This window comes from Bacillus rossius, chromosome 8 (genome assembly GCF_032445375.1).
Source record: "Bacillus rossius redtenbacheri isolate Brsri chromosome 8, Brsri_v3, whole genome shotgun sequence".
Lineage (NCBI taxonomy): Eukaryota > Metazoa > Arthropoda > Insecta > Phasmatodea > Bacillidae > Bacillus > Bacillus rossius.
Window position 1 is genome coordinate 35,519,504 of NC_086336.1, and position 15,577 is coordinate 35,535,080.

The 15,577-nt window shown below is 34.1% G+C and overlaps 1 protein-coding gene and 1 long non-coding RNA gene across 8 annotated transcripts in view; one reads left to right on the plus strand and one right to left on the minus strand.

Moving 5' to 3' along the window:
* The window catches only part of LOC134534734 (uncharacterized), a 376,369-nt gene that overhangs the window by 96,154 nt on the left and 264,638 nt on the right, over positions 1-15,577 (plus strand). The window lies entirely within an intron of this gene.
* Positions 1,682-8,339, minus strand: LOC134534731 (uncharacterized). Of its 6 annotated transcripts, none has more exons than XM_063373231.1 (7): positions 7,736-8,339; positions 7,052-7,194; positions 5,475-5,684; positions 5,080-5,210; positions 3,746-3,882; positions 3,451-3,654; positions 1,682-2,315 (listed from the first exon to the last, which is right to left on the minus strand). In XM_063373231.1, exons 1-7 carry the CDS (start codon positions 7,957-7,959, stop codon positions 2,090-2,092), a joined length of 1,275 nt encoding a protein of 424 aa, XP_063229301.1. In that variant the 5' UTR covers positions 7,960-8,339; the 3' UTR covers positions 1,682-2,089. The 6 variants fall into 6 exon arrangements, with proteins under 6 accessions (XP_063229301.1, XP_063229299.1, XP_063229298.1 ...); XM_063373229.1 differs by having other exon boundaries at positions 5,080-5,351; XM_063373228.1 differs by having other exon boundaries at positions 5,286-5,684.

Consider the following 15,577-nt stretch of genomic DNA (forward strand, 5'->3'; position numbering starts at 1 on the left):
TGTAATCCGGACGACAATAAAACAATGTCATTACAATTACCTGAAGAAAGAGGGTGGAGGGTTAATAGGGACAAAAAACCACTACTTTCGCGCTATGGGAAAAAAATTAATACTTTCGAGCTATGAGCAATAACCATTCTTTTTGTCTATCCACGAGGCTGGGCAGGGTGGGAAATTTGCCTGGGGGTCGACTGCCCCCCCCCTCCTCCTTTTTTTCTGGTGGTCGACTGCCCCCCCCTCCTTTTTTTCTGGTGGTCAACAACCAAAATTTCGGTTGTCTTAAATTTTATATTACTAATGACTTATGTTTAGGATATTCGTTATGCAAATGAAAGAAGAGTACCCCATGCTTTTTTTATTAAAATAGTTTTGAAAAAAAAACATTGAATAAAATTAATATAGTTATATTCGGAATTATGCATTTATTTTTTAAAATCAAACTAACTTTACACCCCTTAGGGTGGAATCTTGTGAAATAATATAAGAAATAAACGCATTTTTTAAATAGCCTTACAAAATATTTTACGTCTTAACTTTGTAAGTTTTAGATGTACATTTTTTAAAATAAATAAAAACTTACCTTTTTACCCCTTAAATGACGCATTCCGGTAAATGAAAAAGAAACATTGCATTAGTATACACATATTTTGTTCATATTAAATTTCCCACCACTAATTCTAATAGATTCGGAAGTATTCGTATTTATTTTTTAAACCACACAGTTTAAGTCCGCCACTCGCCATCCACTTTCGCTCACCAAGGGGTCACTCGCCCTCTTCACTTCACTGCCCTCGTAGGTAAGTCTCCGTTTATATACCTGTCAGGTCCTGCACTTCGGAGTGACGCGTCATCAGAATCCCCGACTCGAAGCTCCGTGTCCTAGTTATGCCACTTTACGAAAACTGGGAACGTGCCGAACCCTCGAGAGTCGCAGAGAATGCTCCGGGCTCAATGAGCAAGCTGCTGGACTACGTGGACTTGCGAGGTGCCGCTGCTAATGAGATTAGGCGTGTAGCGTTAATGACGGGATGAGTTACCTGCATATCGCACCCCACCCGCAGTCAGGTGAGCGGTCTGGCAGGCCAGCATCGTTGCTAGAGTTCTCGTAACATTATGTGTATAGTCCATCCACGGTAACCTCCTACTTTTCTGAAGCCCTGCTTTTCACCGGATCTACTTTAATGTCACTATGTATCCTTCCGCCGTATGTAAACAAAAACATTGCCATGTGACAAATGTCAAATGGTTTGTTTACAATCACCAGCTGTCAAAACAATGTGTGTGTGTGTGTATATATATATATATATATATATATATATATATATAAGTAATTTGAATATGATCTTAAGTATACATGTATATGTTCATAACATTTATGATACCCAGTGGTAAAAATATTAAAAAATAAGTTTGTTAGCTAAAGAAATAACATATAATTTAAAGTAAATTTTTAGGAGAACATATAAATTTACAACATTTATGTAAGCAATAAATATCATCCTTTAGTCCAGTTCAACACAGTTTTCTGCATCTGAAAAAAAAAGTATTGTAAATTATACATATGGCTGTCCATCTAAGCAATCTGGAAAAGACTAAGGATTAAAGGTTTAATAAAATTAACAAATTCAGATGAAAACATTTAAAAATGAATTTTCTTCTTTTATTTAATAAACCCCTACCATTTTGCCGGTTAAGGCCACAAATAAAAATATGGTTATATACATTTTCCTGAGTATACTTATTAGACAAAATCATAATTTTATGAACAGTAAAATTGTGGTAAAGAATTGACAGTAATTTCTATACCACTTATATGCATTATTTATTTGTGGCCCTGGATGGGGACTGGCTTTTTGTTTTCCAAGTAAGTTCACTGAAAAATGAAGACACACAACAAAATAAAATGTTTCACATACACCTATACGAATCCAGAAATGAAATTTATTATAAATTTATCATAATATGTGTAATATAAAGTTAATACATAAAGTTCCAGTAATCAACATACTTAATGGGAATGCATAAAAGAAAAAAAAATGTTTCAAACCCCAATACTTACAGTTGCCCAGGTGTTTATTACATACAGACCTCAATAAGAACACCCGGGTAAATCATCAAGAGGAACTGCCAGTACTTCACTGTCTCCATCTACTTGCTGTGTCGTAACCTCAAATTCTTCGCTGTCACTGTCTTCACTTGAACTATCCTTGCCGAGGTGGATGATGAGTGGAGGAATGGTGCCGCTGTCTATGTGGACTTCTCTCTCCCAGTCTGCTTGAATTAGCTTCTCCACGTGATCCACACACCTCGCCCATCTAAAAAAATTAATGTATACAGTAAAACCTCTATATAAATGACCTGTTTATAGCAAAAACCACTCTATAACAAAATATGTTTGTTTCTGTCAAAACGGCATAGTAAACAATGCATGGCATGCTCTTTATTACATACAATTTTGAACTCACTCCACAAGAAACTATTTTTAAACACAACAAAACTCATTTAATGTGTTTTCCTCAACTATCAAAGCTATTATTTAATACTTGAAGTAACATGTTTTGTTTTATGTTATCTGAAAAAAAAATATTTATAGTGGTTTATTCAAGATATAATAAAGCTGTAAATATTTTATATGTTTTCAATAAAGGCTTAGAATGCATATGATAAATTATTTATTTCATAAGTTTTGTGTTTGTTTTTGGTTAAAATTTGTCCCAGACAAAAACAGTGAGATATAGCGAAAATTTAATTTTTTGAATAGTTTTGATGATTTACTGTATATGTATTTCACTATAATAACATAACTTTTGAAAATACTAATGTGCAAGAACTACATGTGTAAATACCTATTCAAGTTCGCTAGATGAAAATATTTAAAATTCTCTACGTTGAAATTTTATCTGAATATTGAAATCTGCCTACAGCACTGAACCCACCATAACTTTAAAGTCATTGACACAAGATTAAGCATAACAGAAATTAATATCACAATTACTAATAAATACAAAACTATTTATGGAAATGAAACAATTGCAAATGGACTGCAATTACAAAAAAAAAAACTTGCAAATAAGTCACCACTGTTAGATCTAGAAACTACACAGATATGTATGAATCACATGGGAATAAAATTACAAACACAAACACATACATGCAACACATTTTCAAAACGACAACTACACAAATTCAAACCACTTATTTTTACCAATTGTTTTAAAACTGTATTACTGGTATATGAATATACACAAAATGATAATCACACTATACACACACTAGCACACAAAGTTATCAAAAGGAATGGTAGGACCAGGCTGCTAGGCAACAATACTTACGTATTATGTAAAAATGTATGGTAAGGGTTTTGCTGAAGCTTGAGGAATGTTCTACAGGAAAATAAAACAATTTCTACTTCAAAAGGAATACCCCATTGGTCATGCAACATGAAAATACCTCTCTGGTGTGGAAGCATCAAGAGCCTCTTTCCAGATGGCTGCAACTGCATCATTGTCAAATCTCTTGGCCCGCCCCACGTTACTATTGTAATGGTGTTTACATTGAGCCCAAACTAGTTCGATTGCATTATAGTGGCAGTGATAGGGTGGGAGTCGTAGAATTTCGTGGCCATAGTTACGAGCCAACTCGTCTACCTCATATCTGAAAAGTGTGTTAGAACAAGGCGTATACGTAATTTTTTGCAACTATCTCACTTTTAAAGAAATGCTGTAAAAAAAACGAAATAATATACCGTATTCGGGGCTTGTTTTGTTTAGCTATTCTCAGCAGCTCCACTTTCAACAAATTATTTTCATGTTTTATCTCATTCTTCTCCAGCCACGCGATCAGTGCATCCTTGGTCCAGTTCGTTGTAGGTGTTTTCTCAACCTACGTTATGCCAACATTTAACTAAATACTCAAGTAGCTGATAAGAATTCATGACAGTAGAACCCTGTTACAATTTTACTGCTTATAAAGTTTTCCTGCCTATAATGTATTATTTTTCAAGTCCAATATTTTCCCTATAAGGACAACGTATTTAATTCCTGGATATAATGTTTCACAAATTATGCGTTTCGTGCTTGTAATGTTCACTTCATAAAATTTTAGAAGACGAAAAAAATTAAAAGCCTTTGTCTATACTGTCTATGTATATGTGTATGTTAGCAGTTAACTGCCTGTTGACACCCTTGGAAAACAAATAAATTCATAAATTTTTAGCCATTCTGTGTGTTTTCAAATGTATTCACTTAAATCACATGTTCAAGTGGCAAAAGAACTGGACTTAAGCATTTCCACTGTAAACACTGTCGTGAATTATGACAATTATACAGAAATGAGACAATTTTACAGCAATGAGACAATGTGTAAGTAAAGACAAAGCAGATAGAAGCTGGAAGCACCATGATGTTAAAGAAAAATTGTTTTTGGCTTGCTACAAGCAAATTGGAGCATCAAATATATCTTTATGCAGCTTGTTGAGTCCATTGGCAATAAATCCACACTAAAAAGTACTAAATTGAATTTCCTGCTTATGTTTTTTTTTCTTGTAGCCCCTTAAAAACAAATTATAACAGGGTTCTACTGTACTTATGCAAAGCAAACATGTGTTTTGGCATATTGTCGTAATGAATTTCTAAATTTAACAAAGCATGTTAGTTTAGTGACTAGAAATTTTTTTGAAAATATTATTTTAATTTATTAAGTAGGGCAACAGAGCATTCATAAAGTGGGTCCTTTTACCAAACAAGTAATTATGTCATTTTCAAATGCTATTTGCAATAAAAAATTTTTATTTGGTATTTCAAACCCTCTACTAAATTAGTTTGCACTACGATGTAATTCAATTACATTATATATATATATATATGTATATATATATATATATCTGTGTGTGTAATCAATTTCAGCTCAAACATTATAGTTTATAAAAATGTAGTGTAGGCATACTATTAAGATAACAATTATTGCTGGCAAAATGTATTAGTCTCGAATATTCGTACTTATACACAATAATAAACACATGTAAATTTTTCACATTACAATTTGAGCAATAAAAAGACACTGCTTTACCATTGCACATACCTGGGTGCTGTGATATGAAGCATTGTCCATTATGATGACACTGGGTTCCTCAAGATGCACCAACATGTCTTCAAAACACATCAAGAAAGTTTCCCCATTCATCTCGCCATGGTAGTCTGCAGTCTTCTGACCTGAAACAAAAAGTAATCCTGCTCCTGGCACAAAGCCAGTGCGCCCTCCAGCATTAACAACAATAAACCTTTTACCATCTCCAACAGTACGTCTCTTCGCAGATTGTAGACTCTTGTCCTGCCATGACTTTGATACAGTTCCTGAAAAATATATGAAATGGAAATGAAATACTTTGTATTGGACCACAGAACAAATTTTCAAATAAATTAATGCCTTGCCTCTCTGGAAAATCCATGTTTCATCAACAAATATGAAATTGGCACCTCTTTCTTTTTCTTCTTTATACTTTCTCAAGAAATCTATTCGCTGCAATACTATGTTTTCATTCTCTATCAAAGCTTTTCGTCCATCAACAGTTGTCCATGAAAATCCCATCTTCTTTAACAATTTATGAAGACTTGATCTTCCACCATAATAATCTATTTGTCTTTCCCTGATTTCTTTCAAAATGGTGTCGACTGTAACATTCAAACCTGTAAATTTATTGCATACATTAACAATACATGAAATAACAGAGGTACACAAAACTAAGCGAAACCACAACCCCGTAGAAGATAATTTAAGTGCACAATTTACATTTATTAAATAGTTTTAATAAACTTACATTTCAAAAATACTTTTAAATTAATTTAAATTTTGTAGTTTGCTTAGAGGAATTCTACATTGCAGTATTTTTGTCTGCAATGATATGACGATTATATTGCGCGTTTGTATTGAAGTTGTGTAAAATATTAGTATTTCAGCATTCAATTTAGCAATCAATAAGTTACAATCTCTACACTGTGTTATAGGTAAATGTTTTGTATCGTGTATGCCATGTGATCCCTAGATCTTTATGCATGAACCTGTACATCCTATTGATCGTGTGGTGCATGTTTTTTTTTCATTTATTCAGATCAAAGATCCTGAACATAATCAAATATTGTGGTATAGCAAGAATAATTATCATAAGTTTAATAAAACATATATATTTTCATTATTATTCAACTTTAAATCATAACTCATTACTATATCACAGGTTTTTAGTTTTGGTTTTGTACAGGATTTTTAAACGTAATAAATTAGAAAAGCAAGCATCATCAATCACAGGATCAATATTTGCAGGATCATGCGATCAGGATCAATGTATCGAATCGGATACGCGATACTAAACTTTTACTGTTTTATAACCTTCTGTTACTTCATACACTAACACACAGTTTGTCTGGCTAAGTTGTGTTTTCATATGATACTTCATTACAATTAAGTAGGCCTATTGTTTATAAAATAACAATACCCCTATATTTTCTAAAGGGTTAAGCGGGGCATGACACTATTTTGCAATAGAATATATATTGTACTGGACCCTGCCACACAGTACAATTTAGCCAATTAAGTATCCCAATTTTTTTTTTAATAACCATGCTTGCTTAGACTACAACTCACTAATTTGTAACCAATTACTGCTAAAGCGCACAACTGGATATTATTGATACTGGAAATAGTCATTATTTAACCTTCTGATACATCATAAAAGTTGAGGTTATTTAATATGTATACTGTGTATAACGATATAAACATTACTTGTAGTTTTAGAATGTAACAATTTTCTTTCTATCTTTAACCTAACCTTAAAAGGACGTGTACCTATTTCATATGTTGCACAATATTCTATATATCAATACCATATCAATAAAGAAACCTAACAAACCACCCAAAAATGTTAAGTATTTTTAAAGGACAGATTATATCGGGAAAAAAACTGAACCGGTCAATCTGCATATGGATATATGAAATGAATACAATTAAGTAGGGCCTACCCCAGTGATATTGAAACTACTCTTCAGTATCAAATTTTTACCTTCAGCGTACATCCTGTAAATTGCATTCCTGATTGCATTTACTGTGAAATCGTCGACTGTGTCAAGTGACTTTCCTTCCTGTGGCCTTTTTTCCCTCTTTTTTCCTGGTGTTGAAACTTCTTCAATGTCTTTCTTGTAGTACCTAACCAAAAAAAAAAAAAAAAAAAAAACATTTGTCATAACACTTTTCCGGGGACCCGTTCACAATACGCAGTTAGGCAGTGTTCCAAATATGGCATTTTGTCACAAATATTTGCTTTGTGGTCACTAAATGGAAACATGACAGACTTTGTCCACGAAATTAATGAAGTGTTTTTTTTATTTATTTTGTGATCTCCCAAACAGATGAAAAACTAATTAAATGCAAATTATAAAATCACTCCCTTATGTTATAGTTAAACCTATCATAAAGTTTATAAACATCGTTATAAACAAACGTGTATCACACCCATAAAAATACTTGTAAGTGCCTATATTGTTATTGTTAGGACCTGAGTAGGCCTAATATGATTTTAGGTTAACTTTTCAACAGAGACGCCACATGGCGGTGTTGTCTCACACCAAAAATTATAAATTGGAAATAAAACACAAAAAACCTCGTGAGTTAAAACACAGGCCGACAATACTTAGGACACAGTCGATATTTTTTTTTACGTGCATGAAAACGAAAAAAGCCTACTTACTTGAGAACAGTTGACTTTGCGATGTTGAGAAGAAACGCGGTCGTCTGCGTAACGTCACATTTCTTCAAGTCGCCTTTCCTAATTAAAACATATAAGTTCTGAGCGACGTTAATGATGTCCATCTGACGCTGCGAAGAAGTAGCTTTCCCCATCCCGGAACCAATTACTATTACAGCAATCACAAGAACCACACAAAATATCAAAACGATAACAAATTCCATCATTACAATAGTAGATAATAAATAATATAACAAAGTTAAAATACACAATATTAACACAAAATCCTGAAACACAAACTGTACGTTATTTCACGGTCAGTAATATATTAAAACACACTGCAATATGGCGTAACTGCAGACAAACGGCTGAAAGAGAAAACAAACAAGTGACTATTAACATTATTAATGCGCGACCACGGTTTCGGCACGTAATATTTTTTTACCGTTAACATAACGTTTTTATTTCACCAGAGATTTAAAAAAATGTTCAAACTTAACAAATACCCAAACAAATTCTTAAATACACGCGGAAAGTCAAAAAATATATATTTTGGCTATGGAACTATTTCGTTCTAATCATTGCCAACACACCACTTCTCTCACTGTTTCATTTACACACATGCAAGATCATTAATATTAATAATATTGTACATAGATAGTTACTTTTGTTGTAAAATTTTATTTAACATCATTATACGGTAATTTAGTGTTAATGCATGTTTAATATGCATATGATGGAAAGTATTTTTGCAAACGAACCAAACATGCTGCATCCTGGTGTGTTTTTTCAAAGGTTCGTTAAAAAAAGTAGGAGGTTACCGTGGATGGACTATATACATATATGTATGTATGTAAAACAGTGGCCAAGATAGCCAAAGACCATAAATAGTATAGATTTAGATTTTTCGGCATATTTCGACGTATTTTGATACGTTGAACCTGGTTGGTTGATCGAATTCAGACACTCTCTTTTTAGGCTATTGACTCTTATTAAATTTCTGGAAAACATTAAATCTTATTGCAAAGTTAACATAATTTATACACAATCAATTTGAGTTATATTATAGATTTAATTAAATCAGTCATTAATACTACGTACATTATAGGAATAAAATAATTTGAGAAACTACCCTGTCAACACGTAAATGAAAGCTGCAACCATTCGTATAATTCTCAGTTGCTTGTAGCTACGTCATATTATAAACCAAAATGGCACAATGTTATTTCGGGTAGTGAGGAGAGGGTTTGAAAGGGACATTTTTTGATTCTGAAGACCATAGGTTACCAATTGACTCGATAAAATTATAATTAGGGTAGTTTACCCTAACGATACTTACAGATGTGTGTTATCACAGCATAGAGACTCGGCTTCCAGTGTGTAATACAGAAGCTACTCTTGCCGCTTGCTATGCGTTAACTGGCTGAAAGCATAATTTTAAAACTATAAGATTGTTTTTAACAAACAATACATACGGGAAATGAGTAACTGGGCTGAGGTGAAAAATAAATAAAATATATTTCGACAAGCGACTAGGCGTACGTAGTAGTTACACTTGCTGAAGACACGATATATTTCCATATAAAAGGTTTTTAGAACCAACCACGATTTTTTTAACGTTTCGTGTTATTGATATTTTCTTATTAGTCTGTTTTATTTTTATTTTTCGTTTTGCTGTAGGGGATAGTGGGGTCGCTACAAGGTTTGATATGATGCGGTACAAATATGCCTCCCCTGGAATTCTACCAATTATTGGTTCAGGGAAGTTTTTTTTTTGTGTACACCTGTCGATTCGAAAAGTCGTCCTGTACCGGTAATTAAACTGTCAAAGCAAAAGCGGTTTGTGTACATTTTAGTGGGAGTAATAGCAAATGTTCATTACACTTGTAAAACGTAAAACAATTTTGAAGCTTTATTTAGTACTAGGCAGGGTTCCCGTGGTTTTTATATATTTCGACGGAGGACTGGAAGCAGTTAACCAGTACTGAAAAAGTCATGATGCTTAATCGTGCTGTCTTACTGTGTGAGAACCATGCTTACCCAATTTAATAGAGTATATTGTTTCGATGTGAACAACCCTTACCCACCTGGAGAACATTGTGAGCAGAGCATGAAAAAAAATCATGCGATATCTCCTAGTGGTGTCGGTTTTAAGGGGCCCGCCTCGTCAGGGGTATGTGTGTGTGTATTAGTGAGGCGGGATGATAAGCGCGACGCTCGCTGGTGTTTATAGTGCGGTATAGCTCTGAACTGACGCTTCTCGTCGTCCCATGATAACGGCGAAATTTGAGCGGTGACCGAAACATAAGGCCGAGAAATGAAGATAAAGGCGTAATGCAAGTCTTCTTTCAAGAATCTGTACAGATTGTTTTACGCCTAAAAATTACTCTGAAAACATGCGTTTTAGCATTGAATATATATAATGTATAGAAGTCGCGAGCCCAGGTTAAATTTTCTGTCCGGTTTCTTAGAAGAATTGTTGTAGTTCCAAGCTCCGCCGCTGCGATCGCTTTCATCGCTGGGTATCGGCCGTGTACGCCCCTGGCGGTATTTGGCAGAACTAGGTTAACCAGCCCAGTCGTGACATCATCCTTCACCCCCCCCCCCCCCCCCCCCCGGAAAATCCCAGACCAACGATTCAAATTACCCGGCAGGTCTTATCAGCATCGTTAGGCGACCTTGAAGAGGAGCTTCCCTTACCGTCGTTTGAGAATGATGAAATCCCAAAAGAAGCTAGCCACGGAAATCACTGAATGATGGGATTCTGTACCCGAGTGAAGTGAAAATTAGCTATTAAAACTTTGTATTGGGCCAATAGTCAGTGTTACGTTCAAAATATGGTTTTATTTTAAAAGTAAAATACTTATTTAAACTATATTTCGCGTTTGTACAAATTTACTTTTAGATATTGGCAAGGAAAATAAACATACCTTAAACAACCTTCTCTTATTCAACGTCATCTATTAAGTAGTTAAAGGGGTAGATATTATTTTTAAAAATAAAAAAAATGTAACCCACTAAATCAGTATTGGCAAGATATATATAAATTCAATATTAAAATACGCACATTAAAATTTTTTGTAATTAACTTTTTTCGGTAATAAAAATTCAGGATGATTTTGGTTTAATTGGCTTACGTATATTGCTATATTTTCTAAATCACATAGAAAAGGGAAAACAGCGCATCAGTGAAAATTCAAAAAATTTAGTTTAAGTAATAATAGCCATACCAAAAGATCAATATGCGAGATAAGAAATTTGGTAACTGCTGTACATTTCAAATAAAAATGCATTGGTTTCATGAATACTGAAATGTATGCGTAATAAGGCATATTATGTTATTATACTAAGCATGACTATAACTAAAAAAATTACAGTAATTTAAAACGATGGCAGTCTTAACATACAATAAGTGCGCGAGTCTTAGTTTATTTTTTAATTGGCTTCTTCGTCAGATGGAAAAGAGTTAAGATTTCATCAAGGAAAAATATATTCTCAAAGTCACTAAACCGGGAGATAGAAAATAAGGTAGGTACTTAATTTTAAATAAAAGTTAAAATAGACTTACGCTAAACCAATTAAAAATAAGTCGTAAAAATATTTTTATTTATTAAATATGTTCTATACTTGACAGTTCTTTGTGTATAATTCTTCAAAAATCTTTGAAATTTAATACATATTTTCTTAAAATGGTAGAATATCAGCAATACCCGGAAATTACGTGAGCAAAGCCACGGGTTATTAGATACACTTTTATTATAAAATAAAAACAATTATGCATTTGTAGTTCACGAATGTGATATTTTGTTTATTGCTTCACAACATTCATTTGCCAGTCTCAAATTTCATCGTACCACTTGTCAGAAATGTCACCAAAAATGAGAGATAGTTTTTTTTGACGAATTTCAATTACGAGGAAACCTTTCGCAAGACTTTTTTCTTCGCAGTAGTCACTGGGACACCATTAATTTAAATCCACTAAGATAATAAAATTGTATGTATAATGATTTGTTTTTGTATATTTATATAACTTCCCAACCAATTTTTAATGATTTTCATGTGAATAAAAACTTGTAAAGCAATTTAATTAACTGTGTCATAATACTTCTGATTAGATGGAAATACAAACTTTTCATCAGTAATATACGATGATAAAAATATTTATTATTGCAAAATAATATTCACTGTTCAAATGCAAATTTAAATAGATTATTCATACATGTTTCCTGCTAATTAATGGTTTAAAATAATAATTTTTTAGTATAAAATCATTTTTCTCTTGTGTTAAAATGGGTTGCTAAAATGAGGAATTATAAATATGTCACTTACTAAGTCCGTGCACAGATTTACACAAAACAGCAATGTAAATAATCTTTTTTGGTAGTTTCTAATTTTGTGCCCTGGATAACATGAATTTGGTTTAATTCATACCAAAGTGAATTTTTTGAACAACTTAAATTGATGTCATAAATAAATATTTATTTTATATTAAAAATCCACAAACAGTTTTTAAAATATAATATTTATCACGCCAGATGGAATAATAAACAAAAAATAGCTCTTATATGTTGTCTGTGTTTAAAGAATTGTATTATATTTCATGGAAATAATATTTACCTTTCGGTTATTAAAAGAAAATATATTTGTATTCAAAATACTTGCGCATCATTTTTACGAGCACTTGTGTATCTAACCTCAAAGCAAGGAATATAAAGAGTGGGAACTCAATGCTATAACAAACACTCTTATTTTCTTTGGAGATCCGGGAAATGTGCGTTATTTATAAGCAACTTAACATAGTTAATCGTTAACTTTTCAGATCTATGTTGGCAAAATTGATTTTTTTTGTGGTCATTCGCTACTGGGAATATTCACCATATAACGTTTAAGATTATTTATTTTGAATTACGAAACAACCAATACATTATGTAAAAATGCTTCATCTTATGTTAAAAAAATTATAAACTGCATAGCCACAAAGTATGACATCATACCATTAGTTTCAGTTACTAATAACAACACGTGCACGCGTTTGAACAGTCATCGCAGCCATAGTTGTTTTATAGCTACCAAAATCATTCAACGTTGTCAAGAATTATTCCAAATTGTGTTTTGCCATTTTACTCAATGCGCCACTCCGTTAACACAACATTTTATAAATTCTGAACTACGAATGTCAGTGGGAATGTACACTATACTGTACATTCCCATCTGATACGCTTTAAGAAATTTCTGTAGTTTTCTTATTATTAAAACTTAATTTTTGATGTTGGCATCTTTTAACCGCACTTTTTTTCTTTTTTTTTTTCGGTGGCCGTATTCCTCCAATTCAGTTGCGCCCGCCGGTATCTAAGCGCTCGGATTTCTCGATAGAGTGAAACAGAGAATTACGCGCACGACCTTGAAAAAAGCGACGCTACAGCGCTCTGGCGTGGAAGCTGGTAACTACGAGTACCCTCTTTTGGAAAGAAGAGCTGTCTAGCGGCGGAGCTAACAACTACCTCAGTTTTGGATCCGAAAATTGGAATAATAAATCCTATCCCCTCGCGACTTCTATAAGTTATATATATTCAATGGTTTTAGCCATTTTAACTCTTCTAAAAGTACAGTTTAAAAACGTAATCCGGAATCAAACGTACTTTTCCACCGTCAGCGAACTCTTTAAATGGTTTTCGTAACAAGACTCCACTCTGATATCTTGTAGTTTGAAATCGCGTTGTTTTTCCTGAAGCTCTGCACACCGTGTGTGTGCCCGGGTAGGCGGGGGCTCTCGACGTGTGCAGCGCGGGAAGCCTACGATTCACTCGTCCTTCTGGACATACCCGATTACTCACGTTGGCAAGCCTTGTTTTCACAGACGAGAGAGCCAAATCCGAAGTTCATGCTCGCTTTTTTTTTCCGTACCACAACAGGTGTATTTATTGGGGGGAAACTGTTTACATGATTTCACAGTATCTTTAATGTAGCTATCCTAACCAAATAAACGGTCCACAATGTTTTAAAGTATTTATAATGTAGCTAATCTCACCTAATTGACCATTAGTTATCATGAGTTGTATATTTATTTACAATGAACCAAAAAAAAAAAAAAAACCGAAGATGCACGATCGGGCTTTTGGCTCTCTCGTCTGTTGAAAGAAGGCTTGCCAACGTGAGTATTCGGGTATGTCCAGGACGAGTGAATCGTAAGCTTCCCGTCCAGCGCGCTGCCGCGATTTCAGCACAACCTTCCCGGCGCAGCGCAGGAGTGGCAGGTGGGAGGCACGGCTGCGGTAATGAGACACAAGTTGGGGCTGCTATACGGCGCGCACGCGCCCCGCGTGTATATCTCCGCTGTTAATGCCGCCCGGCTCGCGGAGGAGTTTTTAATTTCAAACTTTAATAACCTCTCAACCGTCTTGGGAGCAACCGCTTTCTATGCGAGGCTTTTTTGTGCGTCTGAGCGAAAATATTGTTCCTCCGGTAACTCCGTCGTGGGGAAAGTACAAAATATTTGATGGAGTAAATTTACAACTACCAAGGAACTAAAAAAATAAAATTATTTTGCAGTGTATATTAACAAACACCAATGTTCCGAAACACAAGAATGTTTGTGTGCACAATTGTCAAATGGTTAATACGTTCAAATAAAAGGTCATAGAGTTTTGATACTCCTCTAATTCACTCTTGATCGTTAAAATTATTTACTTGAACAATTAAATGTGATAAAAATGAATATCTCTCGAAAGTACACATTGTTAATTAACATCTGTAAGCTATATATACACACATATATACCTTATTTGGAAGTGCATAGTACAAATTAACAATGTTCATCGTTAATGCAATTATACTCAACGATACAGTAAAATTAACTGAAATTTGGGGTAAAAAATTTGCACACATATGTAAATTTTTGTATCAAAGTACCTGTTGATGTTTGATAGTATGTACTTTAACACACATATAGGTGTAAAATTGCACTAACGTCAGTGCAATACTAATCTTGACTCAGTAGTAAAATTGCCTCTACATTGCTATTTAGCTTGTCCCAGTTTATGATTTTTTTACAGTTTCAATAGATTTGGCGTTAGATTGGTGAAATTTTTGCAATAAATCACGGGCTCGTACGCTATTAGAATAATGACAGTTGGTATTACTTCACTGGAATTGGCACTGTAATAGCTTTCTAGATACACACCTATGTACACAAATCGCTCTGCAATAAACGTAATAAAAAAGCCAGTTAATATAAAAAATTCGTATGCGAAGTATGCCTGGAAGCCGTTTGTAAAATTCTAATAGGACTAGTGCCGTAAAATCTGATTTTGTTCACAACAGGAAAAAACAAATTTCTAGTTTATTGCCAATTGGTACTTTTCATCGTATGGCAAAAAATGTGGCCCAATCATGGTCTGTCGTAAATGTTGGGCAGTCTTGTTGGAGAGTAAAACGTCTGTACTACAGATACAGTTTGGTTAGGTGGCGGTTAGTGGCAATGTTAGTGTGCTGTTTTCAGTGCTGCATGGGTCATTCCGTTATAGCCTACACGCACAAGTGATACGGTTTGTTACCAAACTACACGTGCCTCTTGTTTGCATGTTGGCTCTGCAAGAATGATATTTATTGCGTTTAAAATGGAGCGAAGTGACGCAGAGGAGGGACCCGGATTCAAATCCCGACCTGACCATCTCGCTTTAATTTTTCCATGGTGCCCCGATATCACCGCAGGCACATGCTGGGATGAAGTTGCTTGCCTTGTTGACTGGAGCCCGCGTCGAAGGAGAAATTTACATAGATGTTTCGGTTGGCATTCTATTCGCCATCTTCAGGGTAGCAGTTACCTACTTAAGAGGATAGGAAATG

Bases quoted from the DNA above. Each gene is read 5' to 3' on its own strand.
- LOC134534731 (XM_063373227.1), bottom strand. From the start codon at position 7,959: ATGATGGAATTTGTTATCGTTTTGATATTTTGTGTGGTTCTTGTGATT. The intron at 7,195-7,735 runs GTAAGTAGGCTT...TTTTTTGGTTAG, and splicing joins GCAAAGTCAACTGTTCTCAA to GTACTACAAGAAAGACATTG. The intron at 5,685-7,051 runs GTAAAAATTTGA...ATAAATTTACAG, and splicing joins TTACAGGATGTACGCTGAAG to GTTTGAATGTTACAGTCGAC.